Source organism: Carassius gibelio, chromosome B8 (genome assembly GCF_023724105.1).
Source record: "Carassius gibelio isolate Cgi1373 ecotype wild population from Czech Republic chromosome B8, carGib1.2-hapl.c, whole genome shotgun sequence".
Classification (NCBI taxonomy): domain Eukaryota; kingdom Metazoa; phylum Chordata; class Actinopteri; order Cypriniformes; family Cyprinidae; genus Carassius; species Carassius gibelio.
In genome coordinates, this window is record NC_068403.1 from 31,486,812 (window position 1) to 31,511,928 (window position 25,117).

The window sequence follows — 25,117 nt, forward strand, 5'->3', positions numbered from 1 at the left end:
CTGTAGTTTGTTTACTAAGCGTGCAGAACAACCACCCAATAAAGTATTACAATAGTCTAACCTTGAAGTCATAAATGCATGGATTTACATTTCTGCATTTGACATTGAGAGCATAGGCCGTAATTTAGATATATTTTTGAGATGGAAAAATGCAGTTTTACAAATGCTAGAAACGTGGCTTTCTAAGGAAAGATTGCGATCTAGTAGCACACCTAGGTTCCTAACTGATGACGGAGAATTGACAGAGCAACCATCAAGTCTTAGACAGTGTTCTAGGTTATTACAAGCAGAGTTTTTAGGCCCTATAATTAACACCTCTGTTTTTTCTGAATTTAGCAGTAAGAAATTACTCATCATCCAATTTTTTATATCGACTATGCATTCCATTAGTTTTTCAAATTGGTGTGTTTCACCGGGTTGCGAGGAAATATAGAGCTGAGTATCATCAGCATAACAGTGAAAGCTAACACCATGTTTCCTGATGATATCTCCCAAGGGTAACATATAAAGCGTGAAGAGTAGCGGCCCTAGTACTGAGCCTTGAGGTACTCCATACTGCACTTGTGATCGATATGATACATCTTCATTCACTGCTACGAACTGATGGCGGTCATATAAGTACGATTTAAACCATGCTAATGCACTTCCACTGATGCCAACAAAGTGTTCAAGTCTATGCAAAAGAATGCTGTGGTCAATTGTGTCAAACGCAGCACTAAGATCCAATAAAACTAATAGAGAGATACACCCACGATCAGATGATAAGAGCAGATCATTTGTAACTCTAAGGAGAGCGGTCTCAGTACTATGATACGGTCTAAATCTTGACTGGAAATCCTCATATATATATACCATTTTTCTCTAAGAAGGAATCTAATTGTGAGGATACCACCTTTTCTAGTATCTTGGACAGAAAAGGGAGATTCGAGATTGGAAGTGATGTGACAATTAGCCTAATGCAGTACATGTAGCAAGTTTTTTATATAATAGTGTTATAGGGTCTCTTTTTTGAATGAAACAAGACAAATGTATAAAAAATGCTAGTGTTTAAGAATAGAAAAACAATAGAGAGTGCAAGTGATAGAGGGTCATGTTTTTTCTGAGAATTAAAATAGAAAGTGCTATAGATACTGGTTCAAATGAAGATGGAAGAGATATGTTTTTTGCCAGTTCTTAAAGATGGCTATGGACTCATTTGCTTGGATTGAGTTGGGTAGGTTTATTCCACTAGGAAGGAGCATTTAATGTAAAAGTCTGTGAAAATGATTTTGTTCTTCTTTGGGATTGCACTATAATGTACTGTTCACTTGCACGTTTCTAAAGGGCACATAATTCTGAATAATAACACACACTAATAACACAATAGGAAGTGGGAAGTCATGGCCTAGTGGTTAAAGAGTTTGACTCTTGATTCTTGGGTTGTGGGTTTAAGTCTCGGGCTGGCAATACCACAACTTAGGTGCCCTTGAGCAAGGCACCAAACCCCCAACTGCTCCCTGGGTGCTGCAGCATAAATGGCTGCCCACTGCTCTGGGTGTGTGTTCACTGCTGTGTGTGTGCACTCTGGATGGGTTAAAGCATGAATTCTGAGTATGGGTCACCATACTTTGCTGTATGTCACTTCCTTTTTACTTTTTTTTTTTTTACTTCTGATTCTAACTTACAATAAAAGCTTTGTAGACAAACACTGTGTGTAAAAGAAGAAACACAATGAGTTAAATGTTTAAAATGTAGTACTTAGATGACTCAACTCTGTTTCACAGAGTTTGATAACTGAATTCTAAGTAAAAAAGTATGAACATTAACCATAAAAGACTGATTATAATCGAAGTGATGCATTTTCCTTTGAAAAAAGATAAGAATTTGTGCCATGAGGTATGGGAAGTCCCAATGTGTCTATAAATGTTCTTTGGAAAAGGACAACAGATAATGATTTCTTACATATATAAGCTACTGATTTTTTTTTTTTTGTTAATCATTAGCAAATTGTTACTTTTACTCCTACTTTAGCTGAATATATACTGGGGAGACTTGGAGCAATCTGAAAATTTTCAACAAGACAAGACCCATCGTAAGTTTCCAGGTAAATTCATTTAATTTCACATATTTCATCCGTTCTATGGTCAACAAGATTTGCCTGATGAGGACTAATGTTTTTAAATTAATTCAGTGTTATTTTCCCCTCTGCTGTCTGATTCATAGACAATGTATGAAACATGATGGATGATGATACAGAAATTGCTGTTGTTGGAATTGGATGCCATTTCCCAGGAGGTAATTGTGAACAGTTACAGACTTTGTTCTTTGTGTTATGTTTTTGGCAAAACACAGCTTAAGTTTTTTTGTAGTCTTGCGTGCTTGTATGTTTTCATCTGCTTTTTTAGGTGAGGGACTGGAAAACTTCTGGAGAGTCCTCCTTCATGGAGAGAATTGTGCAGTTCAGATACCAAATGAACGGTTCAATCTCTCTCAGTGGTATGATCCAGATGAGAGTAAGGCAGGAAAGACATACACAGCAAAGGCATCACTTATTAATGGGTAAGATTTAATTTCTCATGCCCTTATAAAATACATCAATAACATACACCAGAATAAGCTTCCAATAAAGAGCAATAGTGTAGCCATTAATTACTTTTTAGTACGACAGCCCACAATCATATAAATATCAAAAGCCAGGGGTTGTTCTAGAACCTTTTTAGGCAAGGCAAGGCAAGGAAAGTGGTCTGTTAGGTTTATGTTCAGTGAACATATCTGCTATGTATGTAGGTCCTGGGTCACTGAGTGATTCATAAACGTATTATAAAAGTACTTTAAAATCAATCCTAAATGTAACTGGAAGCCAGTGTAAGGGCCTGAGGACTGGTGTTATATGCTCAGGTTTTCTGGTTCTAGTCAGAATCCTGGCAGCTGCGTTCTGGATGAGCTGCAGCTGTCTAATGGTCTTTTTGGGAAGGCCGGTGAGGAGCCCATTACAATAGTCCACCCTGCTGGTGATAAAGGCATGAACTAGTTTTTTTCAAGTCTTGACTGGAGACAAAACATCTAATTCTTGCAATGTTTTTTAGATGATAGTATGCTGATTTAGTTACTGCTTTGACATGACCACTGAAACTAAGGTCTGTCCATTTCCATTGTTCCATTATTTTTACAATGTTTCCATTGATGTATGGTTTATTAGCATCGGATAATATTTAGCCATGATACAACTATTTGATAATCTGTTATGTGAGGGTGAAAAAAAAATCTAAATACTGAGAAAATTGCCTTTAGGAAATTTACTAAATATCTTCATAGGACATGATCTTTATTTTATATTCTAATGATATTTGGCATAAAAGAAACATTTATAATTTGTAACACATACAATGTTATTTTAGCTATTGCTAAAATTATACCCCATGTGCTCCAGGGTCACATATTGGATGTGCATTCATATACAGGTCCTTCTAAAAGAATTTGCATATTGTGATAAAAGTTCATTATTTTCCATAATGTAATGATAAAAATTTAACTTTCATTTATTTTAGGTTCATTGCACACCAACTGAAATATTTCAGGTATTTTATTGTTTTAATACTGATGTTTTTGGCATACAGCTCATGAATCCCAAAATTCCTATCTCAAAAAATTAGCATATTTCAGCTTGAATCAGCCTGTGACACTGCTGAGGTGTTATGGAGGCCCAGGATGCTTGGCCTTAAGCTCATCCAGAGTGTTGGGTCTTGCATCTCTCAACTTTCTCTTCACAATATCCCACAGATTCTCTATGGGGTTCAGGTCAGGAGAGTTGGCAGGCCAATTGAGCACAGTAATACTATGGTCAGTAAACCATTTACCAGTGGTTTTGGCACTGTGAGCAGGTGCCAGGTCGTGCTGAAAAACTAAATCTTCATCTCCATAAAGCTTTTCAGCAGATGGAAGCATGAAGTGCTCCAAAATCTCCTGATAGCTAGGTGCATTGACCCTGCCCTTGATAAAACACAGTGGACCAACACCAGCAGCTGACATGGCACCCCAGACCATCACTGACTGTGGGTACTTGACACTGGACTTCAGGCATTTTGGCATTTCCTTCTCCCCAGTCTTCCTTCAGACTCTGGAACCTTGATTTCCGAATGACATGCAAAATTAGCTTTCATCCGAAAAAAGTACTTTGGACCACTGAGCAACAGTCCAGTGCTGCTTCTCTGTAGCCCATTTCCTGCACACGCCTGTGCACGGTGGCTCTGGATGTTTCTACTCCAGACTCAGTCCACTGCTTCCGCAGGTCCCCCAAGCTCTGGAATCGGTCCTTCTCCACAATCTTCCTCAGGGTCCGGTCACCTCTTCTCGTTGTGCAGCGTTTTTTGCCACACTTTTTCCTTCCCACAGACTTCCCACTGAGGTTCCTTGATACAGCACTCTGGGAACAGCCTATTCATTCAGAAATTTCTTTCTGTGTCTTACCCTCTCGCTTGAGGGTGTCAATGATGGCCTTCTGGAAAGCAGTCAGGTCAGTCTTACCCATGATTGCGGTTTTGAGTAATGAACCAGGCTGGGAGTTTTTAAAAGCCTCAGGAATCTTTTGCAGGTGTTTAGAGTTAATTAGTTGATTCAGATGATTAGGTTAATAACTCGTTTTGAGAACCTTTTCATAATATGGTAATTTTTTGAGATAGGAATTTTGGGTTTTCATGAGCTGTAAAAGACCTGAAATATTTCAGATGGTGTGCAATGAATCTAAAATATATGAAAGTTAAATTTTTATCATTACATTATGGAAAATAATGAACTTTTCTCACAATATGGTAATTTTTTGAGAAGGACCTGTAACTGACCTGTGCATTTCTTATGTCAATAATGTTAATGAAACCACAAAAGATAAAATAGATAATAACTTGCTGCTCTTAACTAAGTAACCTATAACTTTAATGGATATTTGTGTATTTTTTACTTCATTAAATAAAACTGTTTTCACAAACAGTGTAAAGTTAATTTAGATAATTTGTATTTTTCTATTTAATGGTCTGTCTGAAGATTTAGTGTACTTTTGTTTATTATTATTTATTATTATTATTATTATTATTTTTTTTGTATGTGTAGTCTGAATCAGTTTGACCACAAGTTCTTTGGAATTACTGATGCGGAATCGATCAATATGGACCCTCAGCACAAACTTTTGCTGCAGTGCACCTACAGAGCACTAGAGGACGCTGGGATACCAATGGAAAAGGCCAGTGGAACAAGAACAGGAGTATTTTTGGGTAACATAATCTGAACAATTGTTATATTTTTTGTTTGCTATTTTTTTATTTCAGAGATAAAATATATAAATCTTTAGTTGCATCTTTTGATAGGTTTATAAATGCAGATAATAAATGCAGATATTGATCAGATAATTTGTCTCATTTGTAAGTCGATTTGGATAAAAGCGTCTGCTAAATGATTAAAAGTAAATGTTAATGTAGATAAGATTTTTTTTTTGTTGTTGTTGAAGCTATCTCTGTTGTGCACTTGAGCAAAGCAGTCCAGGTTCCTCTATTGAGATCGTAAGAGCTTTTGGATAAAATCATCTGCCAAATTAATTCCAGTTACTGCAATAAAATTTTATATCTTTACAGAAAAAAAACTATTTCCTAACCCATTAAAAAGCAATATTTTGTCACTTTTCACTGAATTGAAAAAAAGCTTTATTTTCCAGCTTTTCTAAAACATTGAATAAATAATGCTTTTAATTAAATAATAATTTCTGTATTAATATGAATAATTTCCCCCCTTTTTTCATTCAGGCCTAATGAACAAAGACTTTGAGTTGGCAAGTGTAAGAACTAATCCAAAATACATTGACCACTCTTATGGTACTGGTGTATCTATGAGCATAGCTGCCAACCGCATCTCATACATATTCAACTTCACTGGCCCCTCACTGACCATTGATTGTGCCTGCTCCTCATCCCTTGTTGCCCTTCACTTCGCTTGTCAAGCCATTAAACAAGGTAATCTTCATAAATATGTATATGTATATGTAAATATGTTGGGGTAACACATTACAACATGAGTGTAATCAAACTACTATTTCCAAGTAACTATTAAAGGTGTTGTTTTATTTTCTGTTCTGTTTTAACCCCCTCATCAGAACTTTAGCTTGAATTGGCATGGTGGATTGTAGAGTCTAAATGCCCACTGATATGACTGACTAACAGTTGTGAAAGTTTGATAGCCTACTTCATTCACGGATGGATGCTGCTGCGATTTAGGTTAAAAACGCATAAATACTCAGTACATATCAAACTATCTGTATTAACAGACAAAACAATAGTGACCACGTAAAAAAAAAAAAGTTAGTTACACTTGTGTGTTGCAACATTATTATTGGATCCAATATAGCCGGCACAGAATCATCTTTTTGATTCAGACTTTTAGAAAATTTGTGTTGAATTGTGCCTTGTTTGTAAATTAATCCATGGTGAAATGAAGTGAACAAATAACCAAACTTTTACTGATGTGATTTGGATCTTCGTTAAAAATAAAGCTAATCTACTCTTTCCTAATGTTGGGATCCAATGAAAGGTTATGAAAATACTGTGTTTGTACATAATTCTGCACTGCACAGCATCTTGTTATCTTTAGAGCATCTTTATTGTTTGGTTTCTGAGTAGACTTTCATTCATCTCTCTCGTTTATTGACATTACATGCATGAATCAGTGGGCAGAGGTAAATGGGCCGTGATGTAGAAGAAGGCAGGGTTTACATTCAACAAAATGTTGTTTTATACGATTGGCTTCAATATAAGCTGTTTTTAGACTAATGAGAAAGTTTTGAGTTCTGAAACTTAGAGGATAATTTTATAGTACGATGAACTCTTATATATCAAAAGATCAATGGAATTTAGATTTCTCAGTTCATGACCCCTTTAACACATTTATTTTTCATTTAAAAAATATATTTTTAAATAACACCAGTTATTTTGTTTTCCCATTTAATGACTGACAACTTTCCTGTCTCCATGTTGAGTGAAATCTGGAGTAAGTGCAGAGGTGTAGTCTGCACTATGCAATCATGATACTCATATTAGCTTTAAACTACATGTGAACATGCATTTTCTCTTCTCACCTGCAATATTTATCTTAAAAAGATTTTGTGAAACATCTAAACTAAACTCTAAGACTTTACATGTGATTTGTGTCCCACAACAGTTCCAGCCAATAGACTGCACCAACCCTAAATTTGTGCTTTATTCAAATTTTTGGAATGTGTGATCGTCTGTGTTCCACTCAACAGGAGATTGTGATATGGCCATGTGTGGGGGTGTGAGCTGCATCTTGGAGCCAACCATTTTTGTGGGTCTTTCCAAGGCAAAAATGATCTCTTCTGATGGCACCAGTAAGCCTTTCAGTAGCAAAGCCAATGGATATGGAAGAGGTGAAGGCTGTGGGGTCATTCTCTTAAAGCCTCTGAAAAAAGTAAACAAAGATTGTCACATATAAACACATTACTATGAAATCAATGTACCTTACAATTACTACTGCAAGAAACAACAATGTTGTATTTTGACAGGCTCTCAAAGACCATGATCACATTTGGGGCATCATCAGCAAAACTGCAGTAAATCAAGATGGCCACACCGTTAGTCCAATGACCAAACCATCCATGGTTCAGCAGGAAGAGCTGCTTAAAAAAATCTACTCAACGGAGACTGACCTGACTAGTGTCCAGTACATTGAAGCTCATGGGACTGGGACTCCAGTTGGAGATCCGATAGAGGCAGGTAGTATATCAAAAGTTATTGCCAAAGCAAGACCTCATAAGTCAGGACCACTGATTATTGGTTCTGTTAAGAGTAATATTGGACACACAGAATCTGCAGCAGGGGTTGCAGGGCTTATAAAGGTTTTTTTGATGATGAAACATGAAACCATTGTGCCATCTTTGTTCTACTCAATGGAAAACTCCAGCATAGATGTTGAATCTCTTAATATGAAGATTCCCACCACAGCTGAAAAATGGATCAGTGACTACAAATCAGGGAGGTCTGCAGGAATCAATAACTTTGGGTTTGGTGGAACAAATGCGCATGCAGTTGTCAGACAATATGTACAGTCAAAAATCCCCAGTGCTCAACTGACCAAAACACATCAGTATTTTGTAGTTTCTGCTGCCTCAGAAAAATCCATGAAAAATGTAACTGAAGACACTGCAAAACAAATTATGACAGGCAAAATAACAGATCTACAATCTTTACTTTACACATCTGCATGTAGAAGAAGTCACTTGAAACATAAATACAGGAGGGTATTTCAAACATCATCATTGACAGATCTGCAAGAGAAACTTACTGATGCTTTAGAGAAAAAGCTTGTACCATCAAAGACAGACTCCAAGCTAGTTTTTGTTTTTTGTGGCAATGGTGTTACATATCAGGGTATGTGCAAACAGCTCCTAAAACAAGAGCCAGTTTTCAGAGAGGAAATCAGTAAGATTGAAACACTTTTGCAAACCCATAGAAGTTTGAATCTGATAGAGATGTTGGAAACTGAATCTGACATAAGTAAAGAACTGTCTGATCCACAGGTTGTCCAGCCTCTACTGTTTGCTATTCAGGTTGCTGTTGTTAACCTTCTGAAACACTGGGGCATCAGTCCTGATGCTGTTTTGGGGCACTCTATTGGAGAAGTCGCTGCAGCTCATTGTTCTGGGTTGTTATCACTTGAAGATGCAGTGAAAGTCATCCACTGCCGCAGTTCTTTGCAAAGTACTGTGACAGGAGGGAAGATGCTGGTTGTCAGTAATATGTCTGTTTCTGAAGTCCTGAAAGTGCTTCCAACTTATTCAGGAAAGGTTTGTTTAGCTGCTTACAACAGCCCTCAGTCTTGCACCCTCTCAGGAGATGCAGATGATATTGAAAGGTTGCATCAGAATTTGCACATGTCAGCCAGTGGAAAGGATCTCTTCCTTCGCACCTTGGATGTACCTGCAGCATACCATAGTCACAGAATGGATCCCATTGTATCCAAAGTGAAAGACAGCATAGGCTTTTTGCAGGCACATGATTTGGAGACAGAACTGTTCTCAACAGTTACTGGTGAACATTTTTGTTCCTCAGACTTTATTACTGGTGACTATTGGGCAAGAAATATTAGGGAGCCTGTTAAATTTGAGCAAGCTGTGAAGTCTGCAGCTAAAAACAAAAGGAATGTGATATTTGTTGAAATTGGCCCAAGAAGATCTTTGCAGCGGTACATCACTGAGACTCTGGGAAATGGTGTCATTGTGCTTTCCTCACTGCAGGCAGAAAAAGATCACGAGACAATACTTGCTATTGTTTCTAAATTGTTTGAGCTTGGGTTCAAAGTGGACTGGGAAGTGTTCTACAAAGGTTATGAGACCAAACCAATTCCCTACCCGCGATACCAGTTTGATGATGTGAAGAGAGATGTCTTTGCTTCACGTTTGCAGATGATAGGTCCCACCTGCAACCATCCAGTAGTAACACAAATAGGCACAGACAGTTCAGTGTTCAACTGTGACTTATCGTCTGAATCAGTGGCCTTCCTGAAGGACCACAGGCACAATGGAGTTGCCATCATTCCTGGGGCATTTTATGCAGAGTTAGGCTTGGCAGCCACCATAGCATTTGCAAAACCCAAGGTCCCACTCAGTTCTCTACAGCTCAGTATAACATTTCAGAGTCCATTTGTTTTCACCAAGAACGCCCCAGAGATAAAAGTTGTGCTGGATCCATCAGAAGACTTGGCAGATAACACATGTAATTTCAAAATACAATCTACTTCTGCAGTCTATGCATTTGGCACAGTAGAAATAAAACAAGGTAGAATGCCTGAAGAAGAGTTCATTTCATTGGACTGTATTTACAAAAGATGCACATTCCTCATGTCTACGGAAAAGATCTACAAGCATCTAAGTCAAACAGGATTTGAGTACGGGTCAGTCTTCAGAAATAAGGCAGATGTTTACTGTGGGGAAGAATTTAGGGAGGCTATATCTGTTGTGAGGATCCAAAAGGAATTACTGCATCAATTACATGACTATTACCTTCACCCTGTGGTCTTGGATTATGTCATGCAACTTATTCCTGGAACTATTGCGCATGAGCTATCAGCAAGACCTCAATTTCCTGCACAAATAGGTAGCCTGATTGTATTTGAACCATTGCAAGAGGAGATGGTTGTATATCTGAGAGCAGTGCATGTGGGAGAACATGATTTTGACATTTGTGGCTGCTTAGCCAACAAACATGGTAGGGTCTTGGTTGAGCTCAGGCATGTGAAGATTAGAATGCTTGGAAGTCATTCACGTGTAGTTGAGGAGTACTTCTTCCACAACGAGTTCAGTACTATCTCTGAAGAAACAACATCTAAAACATCAATTAAAGCATTGGTCTTTTCTGATAAGGTGGGACTTTCTAAAGCTTTGCAACAGTACTTGGACCCAGCATCTAGATATCTATCTTCTACAAACAGTAACATGCTGTTAGAGTATGGAGTTGACCATCTTTTTTCTAAACTGAAAGTTTCAAATGTAAAGAAAAACTTCAAGGATATTTTGTTCTTGTGGAGTGATGCAGACCTAACTTCTCGCATATCAGAGAATGTCTTGGACAACATGTCAGGGTGTTGTGAGATTTTCAGAAATATTGTTGGATATCTTAAAACAATTAATTTCCCAGGCAATATCAGAGTAATAACCTATAGATCCTCTGAGAGCACAGTTGACTACATCAACCCTGGGTTTGTGCTATCAGGCATGACAAGAGCATGTGCAGCTGAATTGCCAGAACTTTCTTTTCAGCTGATTGATGTGGGGTCTATTAGTTTTGAAGACAACAAGGCTTTATTCCAAGTCCTAAGTTCATACCCTTGTCACAAATATCCAGAGGTAGTAGTGAAGGAGGGTAAAATTCTCAAACCTGAAATCACCCACACTCCATTGCCAACCATAACAAGCTCTTCAAGAAATGTACACATGTTGCACAATGAAGTCTTCATTTTACAAACATCTGACCCATATATTATGACTAATCTATCAGCTTCTCTTATTAATAATTCCATTGAACCGATTCAAGAAAAAAACATTGAGGTTCACCTTAGTAAAATCTGTGTTCATACATCAGATTACTTTCCAGTCAGCATGACTGACCTCAGTTATGGACGGACATTGTATTGGAACAAGCACACAACTGAAAACCATAAGCTTTTAGCTCTTGACATCAGTGGCACTGTCACAGCTGTGGGTAAAGATGTCAGCAAATTTAAAGTTGGTGATCACGTTGTGTGTTGTTACCCTGTGGCTGCCACCTCTAAAGTAGTTCTCCCAGCAGCTGTTTGCTGCAAAGCAAAAAGGTTTTCGTTCCTGAATGAAATCCCTTGTGTCTCTTATATGGTCTTGGCTTGGGAGATATTTAATGAGGCTTTACCCAAGGCTAAACCACAAAGGAAATTGGGTATTTTCTCCCCTGTTCCTGACTCAGCATTGATGAATGTCTTAATTGCTATTGCAAACAGATCAGGTTGGGAAGTCAGAGTGAACACACAGGTAGATCGGCTGTCTTGTGATTTAAGTGAGGCTGAGGGAGCTGTTCTACTTCCTCCTTATAATGTAAAAACCATAGAAATAGCTAGCGGTGTTAGAAGTATCAAAGACATTGTTCTTGTCTATGACCTCCAGACAGAATTTCCATTCAATACATCATCATTCAAAGATGCAAATGAGGAGGTCCACTTCCATGTCATTTTCTTGTCCCAAATTATGCAGAAAGGGTCTCTGCAAACGCAAATGCCACGAATCTACAGTTGGATGAAATCTATGCATTTGGAGAGGAAGTCCTTGTCTTTGTACACAATAATTGTTCAAAGACCAAAAACTCAAGACATTGATCTTATGTCTGTTAAAGAATCTGAAACATACTTCACATGCCAGATTCTACCCATAATTGCCCTGAACAGTAATGCCAAGGACCAACTGTCTGACATTCCAGTAATACCAAAAAGCAGTCTATTTCATAAACAATCAGTCTATATTGTGACAGGTGGTCTAACAGGGTTGGGGTTTGAGACAGTAAAGTTCATTGCTCAAAAAGGAGGAGGGAACATTGTCATTCTGTCTAGGAGTGACCCAAACCTTCCGATACAACAAGAGATAAGTAAACTCAGTACCCAATATGGTTCTGTGATTAAGTCTCTGTCATGTGATGTTTCTGTATCTGATCAAGTGGACCAGACAATTGTTAATATTGGAAAACTTTTTCCATTCAGTCCAATCAAAGGCATATTTCACAGCGCAGTTGTGCTGCATGATGGTCTGATTGAACATCTTGACAAAGCTCTTTATGAGAAAGTTATGAGGCCAAAAGTGAATGGAGTGTTGAACCTTCACCGTGCTACCATACAATGCAATCTGGATTACTTTGTGTGCTATTCTTCCATCTCTGCCTTCATGGGAAATGCCTCACAAACGAATTATGCTGCAGCTAATACGTTCATGGACACTTTCTGTCAGTACCGCAGAAACATTGGGCTTTCTGGACAGTCCATTAACTGGGGAGCTTTGAATCTCGGTCTTCTGTTGAACAAAGCCCATTTCCAAAGATTTCTGGAGGCAAAGGGGATCATGCTTTTGGAGATTCCAGAAATCCATGAAAGTCTTGAGCAGTGCCTCCTAATCAACAAACCTCAACAGGTTGTATGCAAATTCAATTTTAAAAACACCTGGAATAACATTCTCAGTCAAAACAAATCACTGAATGCACGGTTGTTCAAAATAGCACAGGAATCCATTAGTAAAGCTGGTGTGAGCATAAAACCTGAGAAATCCATGACATCATCTTCACCACGTGATTATCTTAGGTTCATGATTGGTGAAACAACTGGTGTTGAGATGGATGAGCTGAATGATGATGTGCATCTTTTTGAAGTGGGCATTGACTCAATGTTAGCCATGACCCTGCAAAATCTTATCTTCAATGATAGAGGTGTGAATGTCCCTCTAGTGACTCTGCTGGACCCAAATAGCACAATGTCATATCTCATCAAAATCTTGGAGGAGAGCTGTGTAGATGAATATCAGAGTGAAAATGAGATCAAATCCACATACTTATAAAGGTGATTTGCACTCCTCTAAGTAGTCTTTTTACAGCCTTAAATTGAATAAACAAACAAAATAGATTTAGGAAACATGAAATTAATACATTGTTGCATATCATAGTTAGCATTGTTATACTACACTGCTTGTTTAAATAAGGCATTTAACTTCAGTTAATATTTCTGAATAATTTTATTGGCAGATTGTATAAAGAGATTAAACATATATATATACACACAGACATATTTCTGGTAGTTTGAATTCCTGATTTTTGCTTAGTTTCTCACAGATCTGGTAGACTGACTAGACAGAACTTTGTTGTTTTGTGAGGCATATACCTGGTATTACTAAGTCATCCTCTTTGTTAACAGACCCTAGTACCTGTAATTTTATTTTTTATTTTGTGTTGAAATAATATATTATATGCAACATGTTGATGTAATCTTGTTAAATTGTTGATATCAAATAGCTTTATGTATGTATTTATAACTCACCAAATCTATATTCATCTACATACATACACTTGCACACACACCTCTCCAATGCTTACACTATTTTACACTATCCCTCCCTGTGGTAACTTGTACCTGGAAAATGTTTGAAACTTTGTTTTGTATTACTAGCATTTTTAATGTTATTGTTTGCTTAAAATTAATCAATTGTTTGTTTTCCTCATATGGAAGTATCTTTGGACAAATGCATCTGTAAATGCATTAATAAATGTACAATGTAAACATTAAATGATGGGAAATTATGACATGCTAATTGGGTTTGATCTTATTTTTTGATCATCTTTTTTTCTCACTAAAGATATCACGATGTCATGTAGGGCTAAAGATCGAATACAATTTAGTATTACTATAAATTACTTTTTATTTAATCCATGTGATATAAAGTGTTGGTAAGAGTTGTAATATTTTCAAAATACATCATGTCTTGTATGCTGAACAATTTTTAAAATACTGTGTAAAATGACAAATAAAAAAACTGTTCAATATATGTTTTATATTGCACTTCCTATATTATGATGTTCTTGAGTGTAGTAAAAGTATTGTTAAAATTTACTAAATGTCAAATCTACTTTAAAAAAAAAAAATCAATATGGTATGATCACTTACAGTAGAACTCAATAAAAGAAAAGTAATAAGCCTTTGATACAACTATGCTTGTCTGGGCTTTCATACAAACAATTCCCCGAATTGCACACACAAAATTCAAAATGCCTCACATCTCTTGCAAAATTAAGCACTGCATTGAAAATATCACAGTCATTCTCAAAAGCAAACATTTGTATAACGTTGCAAACACCTTTGCCATAATATTATATTTTTGGATTTATCAGACACAGTTTTTCAAAACCTAAAGCTCTCCTTTTATGAGCTCCTATGTACATTTATGTTCAAGACTGAAAGTAATTAGCAGAAAGATGTTACAGTTTTTCTAATTTTCTAATACACTCAAAATGAAATGAGGATCCGCGTGTTCTTCATCATCACATTGTAATCGAAACAGGTCAATTTAGCTCAAAGGGAATCATTTAAGATTTAAATTTTTAGGGAATTTGAACAGAATCACTGTTTCACGGCTGATCACTGAGGCGCCCTGTGATTCACTGAACGAGCCGTTTAACATCAAATCTGCTCTAGATATTAATATCCAAACTATAGTGAAAACACTATCAATTAGCCCACTAACAAGATCGGCAGTTTAAGACATTAACGTGTAAGCACAAAAGGCTTTATTAGATATATCTAAGTGACGTGACATACAGAGACTTGACATACAGCACACCATACAAGTATGGTGACCCATACTAGGAATTCATGCTCTGCTTTTAACCCATCCAAAGTGCACACACACAGAGCAGTGATAACACACACACTGTGAACATACAGACTTTCACAACTTTCATACATACACAACTTTCGGTTGAGTCCGACTATCTAATCATTAGGCCACGACTTCTTAAACTTAAGACATATAAACTAATTTAACACAGGAAGATTCAAAGTTAGGGAAAAATGAGTTTAAGAGAACGAAAATGTGGAATCCCAAGTTTACAGCAAGCACGCTGGAACCGCGCTCAAAGAACGCTAACAGTAATGACTAAAAGCATGACTAAAAGCAAAGCTACAAGATAAAAGTTAAAAGCAGGCATGACTAATAGCAAAAGCTAAGAAGCAAAGCTAAAAGCCAGGATTTCATGGTCTCCTGAGTATTTAAACTGGCCTTTTGGCCACACCTCAAATGTTGCCTTGACCAATTAGATATTGTCTTTGCTCGGGGTATCATAAATCAGATGTTATCTTATCAAGCACATGGTCCGAATTTTTCCGCTCTTGCAGGGTCTAATTTTGGACATGATTCCTATAACAAGAATATGATACATTTGACAAATAATTGATGGTCAGGAATGTTTCAAGCTAACAGATTCAAACACATACATACTAAACATGAATATGAATCCTTAAGCTATTCAATAGTTATTAAAAGACATACACAATAAGTGATTATTAACATGATAGTCAAATGTGTGGGTATTCATTTATAAGTCTTTTTGAGTTCCTTCAAAGACAGTTCTTGAGCCATTCTCTGACAAAAGATGTTCTATGGGGACCTGGGCCTCTGTCTTTACTGCGGGGGAGCCGGACATCAAGCCCATGCCTGTCCGGTAAAAGGCCAAGCCCGGTAAAAGGCATGGCCTTTTACCGGACAGGCATGGGCTTGATGGCCGGCTCCCCCGCAGTAAAGACAGAGGCCCAGGGACCTCCGCCTCTCCTTCTCCTTAGCCGAGCTCGCCCTACCTGCATGGGCTCGTGATCGTAGGTGGGGCTGACCACGTCCCCGCTGCTAAATCGCCCATCTGCTGGTCCCCTGGATGGGGTGTTGAGTAGACCCCTCTTCTCCATCCGTGTGAGACGGGCATCGACCCGTAATGCCAGCTCAATGAGTCCATTGAGAGAGGGGGGAAGATCCAGGGCGTAGATCTCCCTCTGGACGCGGTCAGCCAGCCCATGCAGGAACATGTCCCACTGCACCTCTTCGTTCCAATGTCACTCTGCCGCCAGGGTCCGGAACTCGATCGAAAAGTCTGAGACGGATCTCTCATGCTGGCATAACTCTGCCAGCCTCCTGGCTGCCTCCCGTCCTGCGACGGCCCGATCAAAGACCCGCCTAATCTCGGCGGAGAGCACCTGAAACAAGTCGCAGCATGGGTCCTGGTTCTCCCACACCGCCGTCCCCCATAGTGCCGCTTTCCCAGAGAGCAACGTTAAAACGAAGGCCACCTTAGCTCTTTCGTTTGAGAATGTTCTGGGCTGAAGGGAAAAATGCCTATCACAACGGGTTAGAAATGCTCTACAGAAGCTAGGCTCACCAGAGTATGCTTCCGGGATCGGAAGGCGTGGTTCCGGCTGGGAGGCGGTCACTGGTGGTATCGGGAGAACGGGCGGTGTGGGTGGCACAGTGGGAGCTCGAAGAAGATGGAATTGCTGGGTGAGCTCGGACACCTGCGTCACCAAGGCTTGAACCGCGCGACCAGTGTCGTTAAGAGTCCTCTCCTGGGAGTCCATCCTCCGAACACTGGCACTGAGAAATTCCTCCAGAACAGATGGTTGAATACTCGCTGCCTCCATGTTGGTCAGATTGTTCTGTGACGTTAGTGTATAGAAGACAGGAGACAATAGCAAGTAAAATAGAGTTTATTGGATAGATGAGATGATGGAAGGACGGAGTGTGACGCAGGAACCACTATGGCAGCACAGACTGGTGAGCTGATGGATTGAGTGCGCTGAAGACGATTATAATCGAATATAATCCATGTGAAGGCAAGGGTCCAACAGAAACCAGACAGGAGACAAATCAAGGCAGGAACACACGAACAAGACATCAGCCACGGAATCTACAAACAACGATCTGACGAACAGGAGACAAAAGACAGGGCGTTCAATAGGCTGTTGGAATGAGTAGCACCTGCCGCTGATCAGAAGATAAGTGGCAACACCCACATGAAACAATCAACATGACATCACATGAATACAGCTGGAGACGGTGCATTCACAAACCGTGACAGGCGATTACTCATGACCAGATAATTTTATTAGTTTTGACATTTTTAAATATACATTAAAGTATTTTGCATGCATATAGATCTACTAATAGGGCGCTGCCGGGCGGGAATTTTTATTCGAAATGTAAAGTTTTTTTTATTTATTTATAGCTACTAAAAATTTTTTGTTGAAGTGCCATAATTGTAACCTATGTGAAACAAACAAATAAATTAATAATTATCTCTCTCTCTCTCTCGCCTTCTCTCTCTCTCTCTCTCTCTCTCTCTCTCTCTCCCCTACTCTCTCTTTCGCCTTCTCTCTCTCTTGCTGCCCTGGCTGAGCTGCCGCCCTAAATATTTATAATTATATAAGTACTTTCTGTCAGTTGTGGTGACTATCTAATGCACCTGTGTAAAACTTGTTTGCACAACACTTCATTCAGCAATCAATCCTCAACCATCCCTAAAAAATGCTATCTCTGTGTTGCTACTTGCAGTTATGAATCAAAGAGGCCAAAGGCATGCAAAGTAAGAGCAGAGTAAGAGGGCATGGCAGAGCATCCAGGGGAGTTTACATGTGTGGTGGAATAACCACAGCAAGAGGAAACAATAGACTTCAAGAAATTGGGGCAACAATTATTGACCATCAATCATGGCTTGTCCTTAAGAGAGGCTTGATAAAGGGTCCAGTCCATTTTGAATAGGAGCACTGTGGCATTTGTCAGGATCTTTTGGAATGAGAACACATTAAGACACAATGTTACTGTAAATTACTGTGTATTTCAGTTAACTGTATTACCCTGTTAACGGAACAAAGTTTCTACAGTAATCCAGATGGATCAATCCAATTTATGTGTCTGTCACTGTCAATTTTGATGTGCTTTTTGTTTTTACTTTATATAATCCACACACTTACCAGATATGGTTGTGGCAAACAATGCAATCAAACTGTGTGAAATCCAGGAATTTAGCAATGTAAACGGTGTGAGCTAAGCAACTATTGATCAAGTCAATCAATCAATCAATCAATCACCTTTATTTATATAGTGCTTTAAACAAAATACATTGCGTCAAAGCACTGAACAACATTCATTTGGAAAACAGTGTCTCAATAAAAGAAAGTCCTTAAAAGAAACCATGTCAGAATGAAGCAGCTGTTCAGAGTTCCATTCCAAAGAAACTTTGACATCATCAAGGAGTCAAGATTCCAGTAAGTCCAGCTACAGATTTGGTATAGAGTTAGGGGAATGAAAAATCCAAGATCTAGGGCCTTGCGGCCCCAGAAATGGTTGGGCACAGTCCTACTTTCTTCTGACCACTAATGGCTGCCCCGGGCCAAGAAAAAAGCAATCCCGAAGGCCCACGCAGCCCCGAATAAGTCCAAAATCAAATAAAAATGTTCCTGATATCAGTGCAAAATACAAAATAGGGCTAAAAGGTTTGTGGTTACTTCCAATAGGTTTGCACAACAAAATGGGTGTTAAGGTTAGGGTGTTGTGTGATGCAGAACATCTTTAGGGTTATGGTTAGGTATACAGATAAAAACGAGTTTCACCCTCATTAATTCCACCCTCATTAGCATATGTGATCTGATTGGTCAAAGCTTACCTGTCCGTATCTTTTGAAGCGTAGGTCGGATGTTCAAATAACTGTTATCGTTGGATTCAGAAAGCGGCCTTCTTTTAGGTAGCGTGGATCTACAGAAGAAAGGATGTTGCTTTCAAATCCAATGTGACCGTACATCAGTCTAAAAGCGTGACAAAAAGGAAGTCAATCATCGGTAAAAGCGAGAAATACATCCAAATGAAATAACCCTTGAAATCATTCGTCTTTTTAGCAATAAGGTATCACTAGTCTGAATAAAAAGAGTTTTCCAGCCAGTTCGTGTGTGTCTGTGTGTTTCGAGTGCATGTGTGTGAGTGTGCACACGTGTGTGTGTGTGTGAGTGTGCACAAGAGTGTGTGTGTGTGCACAGGAGTGTATGTGTGTGTTTGTGAAAGAGAGAGAGAGTGCATCATTAAAATTAGACTCGAAAGATGTCTTTGAATGAAGTCATCCGCTCAAGAGCTCCGCCCGGAGTGTCAGAATCTGCTAAAATATTGGAATCCTAATCAGTTTTTTACACACGGCTATTCACAGTTTTATCCAGGAGAGGGCGACTGAGAAGCCAAGGGTTATATCCCGGAGAATATGATATTAGTTTTATGATATTTATCCACAGTTTTATGGTGATTCTATTGTACGGAACGTGAATATAGAGACACCAGCCACCATAGTCAAATGTTTACCGGGAGCCAGAGCACCTGACATCTTGGCAAATTTAAAAGTGCTGGCTAATGCTAAACGTAAATACAGTAAGATTGTTATTCATGCCGGCGCTAATGATGTTCGACTTCGCCAGTCGGAGATCACTAAAAATAACTTTAAAGAGGTGTGTGAACTTGCAAGCACGATGTCAGACACTGTAATATGCTCTGGTCCCCTCCCTGCTTACCGTGGTGACGAGATGCATAGCAGATTGTCATCACTCAATGGCTGGATGTCTAAGTGATGCCCACAGAATAACATAGGTTTCATAGACAATTGGACGAGCTTTTGGGGCAGACCTGACCTGTTTAAAAGAGATGGTCTTCATCCCTCCTGGGGTGGCGCCACTCTTCTGTCTAGAAATATGGCACATAGTGACTAACTGGGGCCCAGGTCAGGAAGCAGACAGACTGGCTAAACCGACCGTCTGCTAGCTGCCTCCCGTCACAGAGGTCAGCTAATTCTCAGCACATAGAGACTCTTTCACCTAGATATCACACTATAGAGACTATGTCTGTTCCCCGAACTAGAAAATACAAAAAACGTCCAAACCAAGTTAAGGCTAACAATTTAATTGAGGTTCAACAAATAAAAAACAAATGCAATATGGATAAACAAATGATAAAGATTGGCTTATTGAATATCAGATCCATTTATACGAAAACACTTTTTGTAAATAATATGATAACTGATCATAATATAGATGTGCTCTGCTTGACAGAAACCTGGCTAAAACCTGATTATTACATTATTTTAAATGAGTCCACCCCCCAAGATTACTGTTATAAACATGAGCCGCGTCTAAAAGGCAAAGGGGGAGGAGTTGCTTCAATTTATAACAATGTTTTCAGGATTTCTCAGAGGGCAGGCTTCAAGTATAACTCGTTTGAAGTAATGGTGCTTCATATAACATTATCCAGAGAAACCAATGTTAATGATAAATCCCCTGTTATGTTTGTACTGGCTACTGTATACAGGCCACCAGGGCACCATACAGACTTTATTAAAGAGTTTGGTGATTTTACATCCGAGTTAGTTCTGGCTGGAGATAAAGTTTTATTAGTTGTTGATTTTAATATCCATGTCGATAATGAAAAAGATGCATTGGGATCAGCATTTATAGACATTCTGAACTCTATTGGTGTTAGACAACATGTTTCAGGACCTACTCATTGTCGAAATCATACTTTAGATTTAATACTGTCACATGGAATTGATGTTGATAGTGTTGAAATTATTCAGCCAAGTGATGATATCTCAGATCATTATTTAGTTCTGTGTAAACTTCATATAGCCAAAATTGTAAATTCTACTTCTTGTTACAAGTATCGAAGAACCATCACTTCTACCACAAAAGACTGCTTTTTTAAGTCATCTTCCTGATGTATCCAAATTCCTTAGCATATCCAAAACCTCAGAACAACTTGATGATGTAACAGAAACTATGGACTCTCTCTTTTCTAGCACTTTAAATACAGTTGCTCCTTTACGCTTAAGGAAGGTTAAGGAAAACAGTTTGACACCATGGTATAATGAGCATACTCGCACCCTAAAGAGAGCAGCCCGAAAAATGGAGCGCAGCTGGAGGAAAACAAAACTAATTTTTGAGAGAGTAATCAGTAATTTAACTATACACAACTCAACATCGTTTTGGATGGAGGAATACGTTTCTGTGACTTCAAGAGATCTCAACATCGTCTGGATGGAGAAAATAATTTTTGGAACCGTCTAGAAAATTTCTGTGGCTCTCTACATCACACACCACACTGATGGAGGCCCCAAAGTGGACTGTTCAAGCCTTATCGCGACATTTCAGAATTTATTTTCCTTCTTCAGGCTAGCTCGAACACAAAATGAAAGGTTCCAGTCACTCACTCTTATTTATACTGTCTCTGAGGGGGCGTGTCTGCACGCACACACGTTTTACCACTAAATATCAGCACTTTTTGGTGCGTCATGATCCATTTTGGTGTGATTTACCATTTTGTTGTCACTGATATTCTGCATCAACTCACTAAAACAAGGCCTGACAAGGGCCAGCCCAAAGCTCAGAGACGAAGGCACTGGCTGGTTAGAGGAATGAAACGTCCAAGGTCCAGACCTTAGGGTTAGGGTTAGGGTTAGTTAGGGTTAGAGTTAGGGTTAGGTGAAGGAAAATCCAGGATCCGAATCCCGAAGGATTCGAAAACGGTTATGCACGGGCCTGAGTCCCACCGACCGCCAAGAGTCACAAGCACACCCCCAAATCACACACAACAGCCAACACTTCCCCACAGAAAGCCAACGCCAGTCAAAAATATTTTTTTAGGGCCTGTAAAAAATCCCAAACCCAGGCTACAGCCACACGGGCTGTTTTTCCTAGGGGTCTGTGAAGAAAAAATTGATGGTAGGTTAAGGTTTAGATGTGGTGAGGGGTATATTACTCTAAAAGTACACATCTCAATGTCTGTATGGACGGAGAAAAATAATTATTAAATAAACATATATTGTGCTCAGACGCATCACCACCCTAATGATGCCGGCTGTTTATTTTTAAATGTCTTCAAATTTTGTCATTCAGGTCTGTCGCGACGCGTTACGGTTAGGGTTAGGGTTAGGGTTAGAGTTAGGGTTAGAATTAGAAAAAATCCAAGAGCTGAAGGGTTAGGGTTAGGGTTAGAGGGTTAGGTATATAGATAAAAACGAGTTTCACCCTCATTAATTCCACCCTCATTAGCATATGCGATCTGATTGGCCAAAGCTTACCTGTCCGTATCTTTTGAAGCGTAGGTCCGATGTGCACATAACCGGTATCGTTGGATTCAGAAGGCGGCCTTCTTTCAGGTAGCGTGGATCTATGGAAGAAAGGATGTCGTTTTCAAATCCAATGTGACCGTACATCAGTCTAAAGCGTGACAAAAAGGAAGCCAGTCATCGATAAAAACAAGAAATACATCCAAACGAAATAACCCGTGAAATCATTTGTCTTTTTAGGAACAAGGTATCACTAGCCTGAATAAAAATAGTTTTCCAGCCAGTTCGTGTGCGTCTGTGTGTTTTGACTGCATATGCGTGTGAGTGTGCACACGTGCGTGTGAGTGTGCACAGGAGTGTATGTGTGTGTTTGTGAAAGAGAGAGAGAGTGCATCATTAAAATTAGACTGGAAAGATGTCTTTGAGTGAAGTCATCCGCTCAAGAGCTCCGCCTGGAGTGTCAAATCCTGCTAAAAAATTTGGAATCCTAATCAGTTTTTTACACATGGCTATTCACAGTTTTATCCAGGAGAGGGCGACTGAGAAGCCAAGGGTTATATCCTGGAGAATATGATAGATAGATAGATAGATAGATAGATAGATAGATAAATAGATAGATAGATAGATAGATAGATAGATAGATAGATAGATAGATAGATAGATAGATAGATAGATGGATAGATGGATAGAGTTTCACCCTCTCGTGGTGCTTTTTGTGTTTCGCACGTGTGTTGCACGGTCAGAGTACACTTATTTTTCATGAAGACAGGACGGGTCATCAGCCTCCTCCGCCAAACCTCCGGCTCCGGGCTCCTAGGGGCAGGTCTGTCACGAAGAAGCCACGGTTCAGAAGTTCTCCTGCGAGGTTCTGCACAAATGGAGGGCACAAATGTGGCTGTGGTCCCACGTCCTAGCTCTAAGCATCCAGTGCTTGCTGGACTCCGTCTTTTGAACCTCTGAGGCTATTTGTTCCGGCGTGCTGTTTCTCGCCAGGTGGACAGGAAGGTTCTCCTGCGGTCTGTGGCAAACCAAGCAGTGAAGCGCCGGTCAGCTTTTCTAAAAAGGGGGGAGAGAGGACATGAAATAAATGATTCCTACAAGTCAAGTCAGTCAAGTCACCTTTATTCATATAGCGCTTTAAACAAAATACATTGCGTCGAAGCAACTGAACAACATTCATTAGGAAAACAGTGTGTCAATAATGCAAATTGTTAGTTAAAGGCAGTTCATCATTGAATTCAGTGATGTCATCTCTGTTCAGTTAAATAGTGTCTGTGCATTTATTTGCAATCAAGTCAACGACATCGCTGTAGATGAAGTGACCCCAACTGAACGAGCCAGAGGCGACAGCGGCAAGGAACCGAAACTCCATCGGTGACAGAATGGAGAAAAAAACCTTGGGAGAAACCAGGCTCAGTTCTCCTCTGACCAGACGAAACCAGTAGTTCAATTTAAGGCTGCAGCTTCCAGAAGAGATCAGATGTGCTAAAACACTAGTCACATTTAAATCTAGACTCAAAACGCGTCTTTTTAGCTGTGCATTTATTGAATGAGCACTGTGCAATGTCCGAACTGATTGCACTATATTTTCAATGTTTTATTTTATTTTATTTTTTTATGTAAAATCATTTTCTAAATGTTTTTAAATGTTTTAATCATTTTAAAAGTTTTAAAATTGCTTGTTTTATTTTTGTTATTATTTTTCTTCATGATTATTTTACTTTCTTTTATGTAAAGCACTTTGAATTACCATTGTGTATGAAATGTGCTATATAAATAAACTTGCCTTGCCTAATGATATAGCAAGTACATAGGGTGTTATGGGAAGTGTTCCCGGTTCCGGTTTACCTAATCAATGCAGCCTAAAAATCCTTTAACGGATTTGGATATTAAAAGCATATTAGTATGTTATGTGTGAGCCAGGTTAAAGAGATGGGTCTTTAATCTAGATTTAAACTGCAAGAGTGTGTCTGCCTCCCGAACAATGTTAGGTAGGTTATTCCAGAGTTTAGGCGCCAAATAGGAAAAGGATCTGCCGCCCGCAGTTGATTTTAATATTCTAGGTATTATCAAATTGCCTGAGTTTTGAGAACGTAGCGTACGTAGAGGAGTATAATGTAAAAGGAGCTCATTCAAATACTGAGGTGCAAAACCATTCAGGGCTTTATAAGTAATGAGCAATATTTTTAAATCTATACGATGTTTGATAGGGAGCCAGTGCAGTGTTGACAGGACAGGGCTAGTATGGTCATATACTTCCTGGTTCTAGTAAGAACTCTTGTTGCTGCATTTTGGACTAGCTGTAGTTTGTTTACTAAGCGTGCAGAACAACCATCCAATAGAGCATTACAATAATCTAACCTTGAGGTCATAAATGCATGGATTAACATTTCTGCATTTGACATTGAGAGCATAGGCCGTAATTTAGATATATTTTTGAGATGGAAAAATGCAGTTTTACAAATGCTAGAAACGTGGCTTTCTAAGGAAAGATTGCAATCAAATAGCACACCTAGGTTCCTAACCGATGACGGAGAATTGACAGATGATTTTAAAGAATCAGACATGAGTTAAAGAAATTTAGAAAGGCAAACAACAAAAAACAGCCATCAGCAGCAGAGCGAGACCTGTGCCATTAGCATTTCCATTGTGTAATGGTGTCTTGAAAAATCACTCTAACTTTGCTATCAAAACAGGAATACATTTCATAACACAATTTTAACGCACACATTCCAGTGCAAACACGTTTTTTGGTTTAGCTTAGCCCATTGACAAATAACATTCAGCTTTCTTTACCCAACAGCTAGGTTCATTTGTATTCTTTTCCATAAAACAATAAACAACATCTTACGCCTGACTACACGTGAATGACAGTGAACCTCTTGATGACTGAGCTTACAGATATCCGGACAGGAAACAATATACTAAGCAAGGAAAGCATTTGTTTACAG

General features: G+C 38.9%; 1 protein-coding gene across 1 annotated transcript; it reads left to right on the forward strand.

Moving 5' to 3' along the window:
- Positions 1–2,216: 2,216 nt before the first annotated feature.
- On the forward strand, positions 2,217–13,442 carry LOC127963131 (uncharacterized). Its single transcript, XM_052562865.1, has 6 exons — positions 2,217–2,274; positions 2,385–2,538; positions 5,083–5,243; positions 5,769–5,975; positions 7,262–7,443; positions 7,538–13,442. Exons 1-6 carry the CDS (start codon positions 2,217–2,219, stop codon positions 13,094–13,096), a joined length of 6,321 nt encoding a protein of 2,106 aa, XP_052418825.1. The 3' UTR covers positions 13,097–13,442.
- The last annotated feature ends 11,675 nt before the right edge of the window (positions 13,443–25,117 follow it).

What these genes read in the sequence shown, in the direction of transcription:
- LOC127963131 (XM_052562865.1), top strand. Translation starts at nt 2,217, where the DNA reads ATGATGGATGATGATACAGAAATTGCTGTTGTTGGAATTGGATGCCAT. An exon ending in TGGATGCCATTTCCCAGGAG is followed by an intron (nt 2,275 to 2,384) that starts GTAATTGTGAAC and finishes CTGCTTTTTTAG; the next exon opens with GTGAGGGACTGGAAAACTTC. An exon ending in AAGAACAGGAGTATTTTTGG is followed by an intron (nt 5,244 to 5,768) that starts GTAACATAATCT and finishes TTTTTCATTCAG; the next exon opens with GCCTAATGAACAAAGACTTT.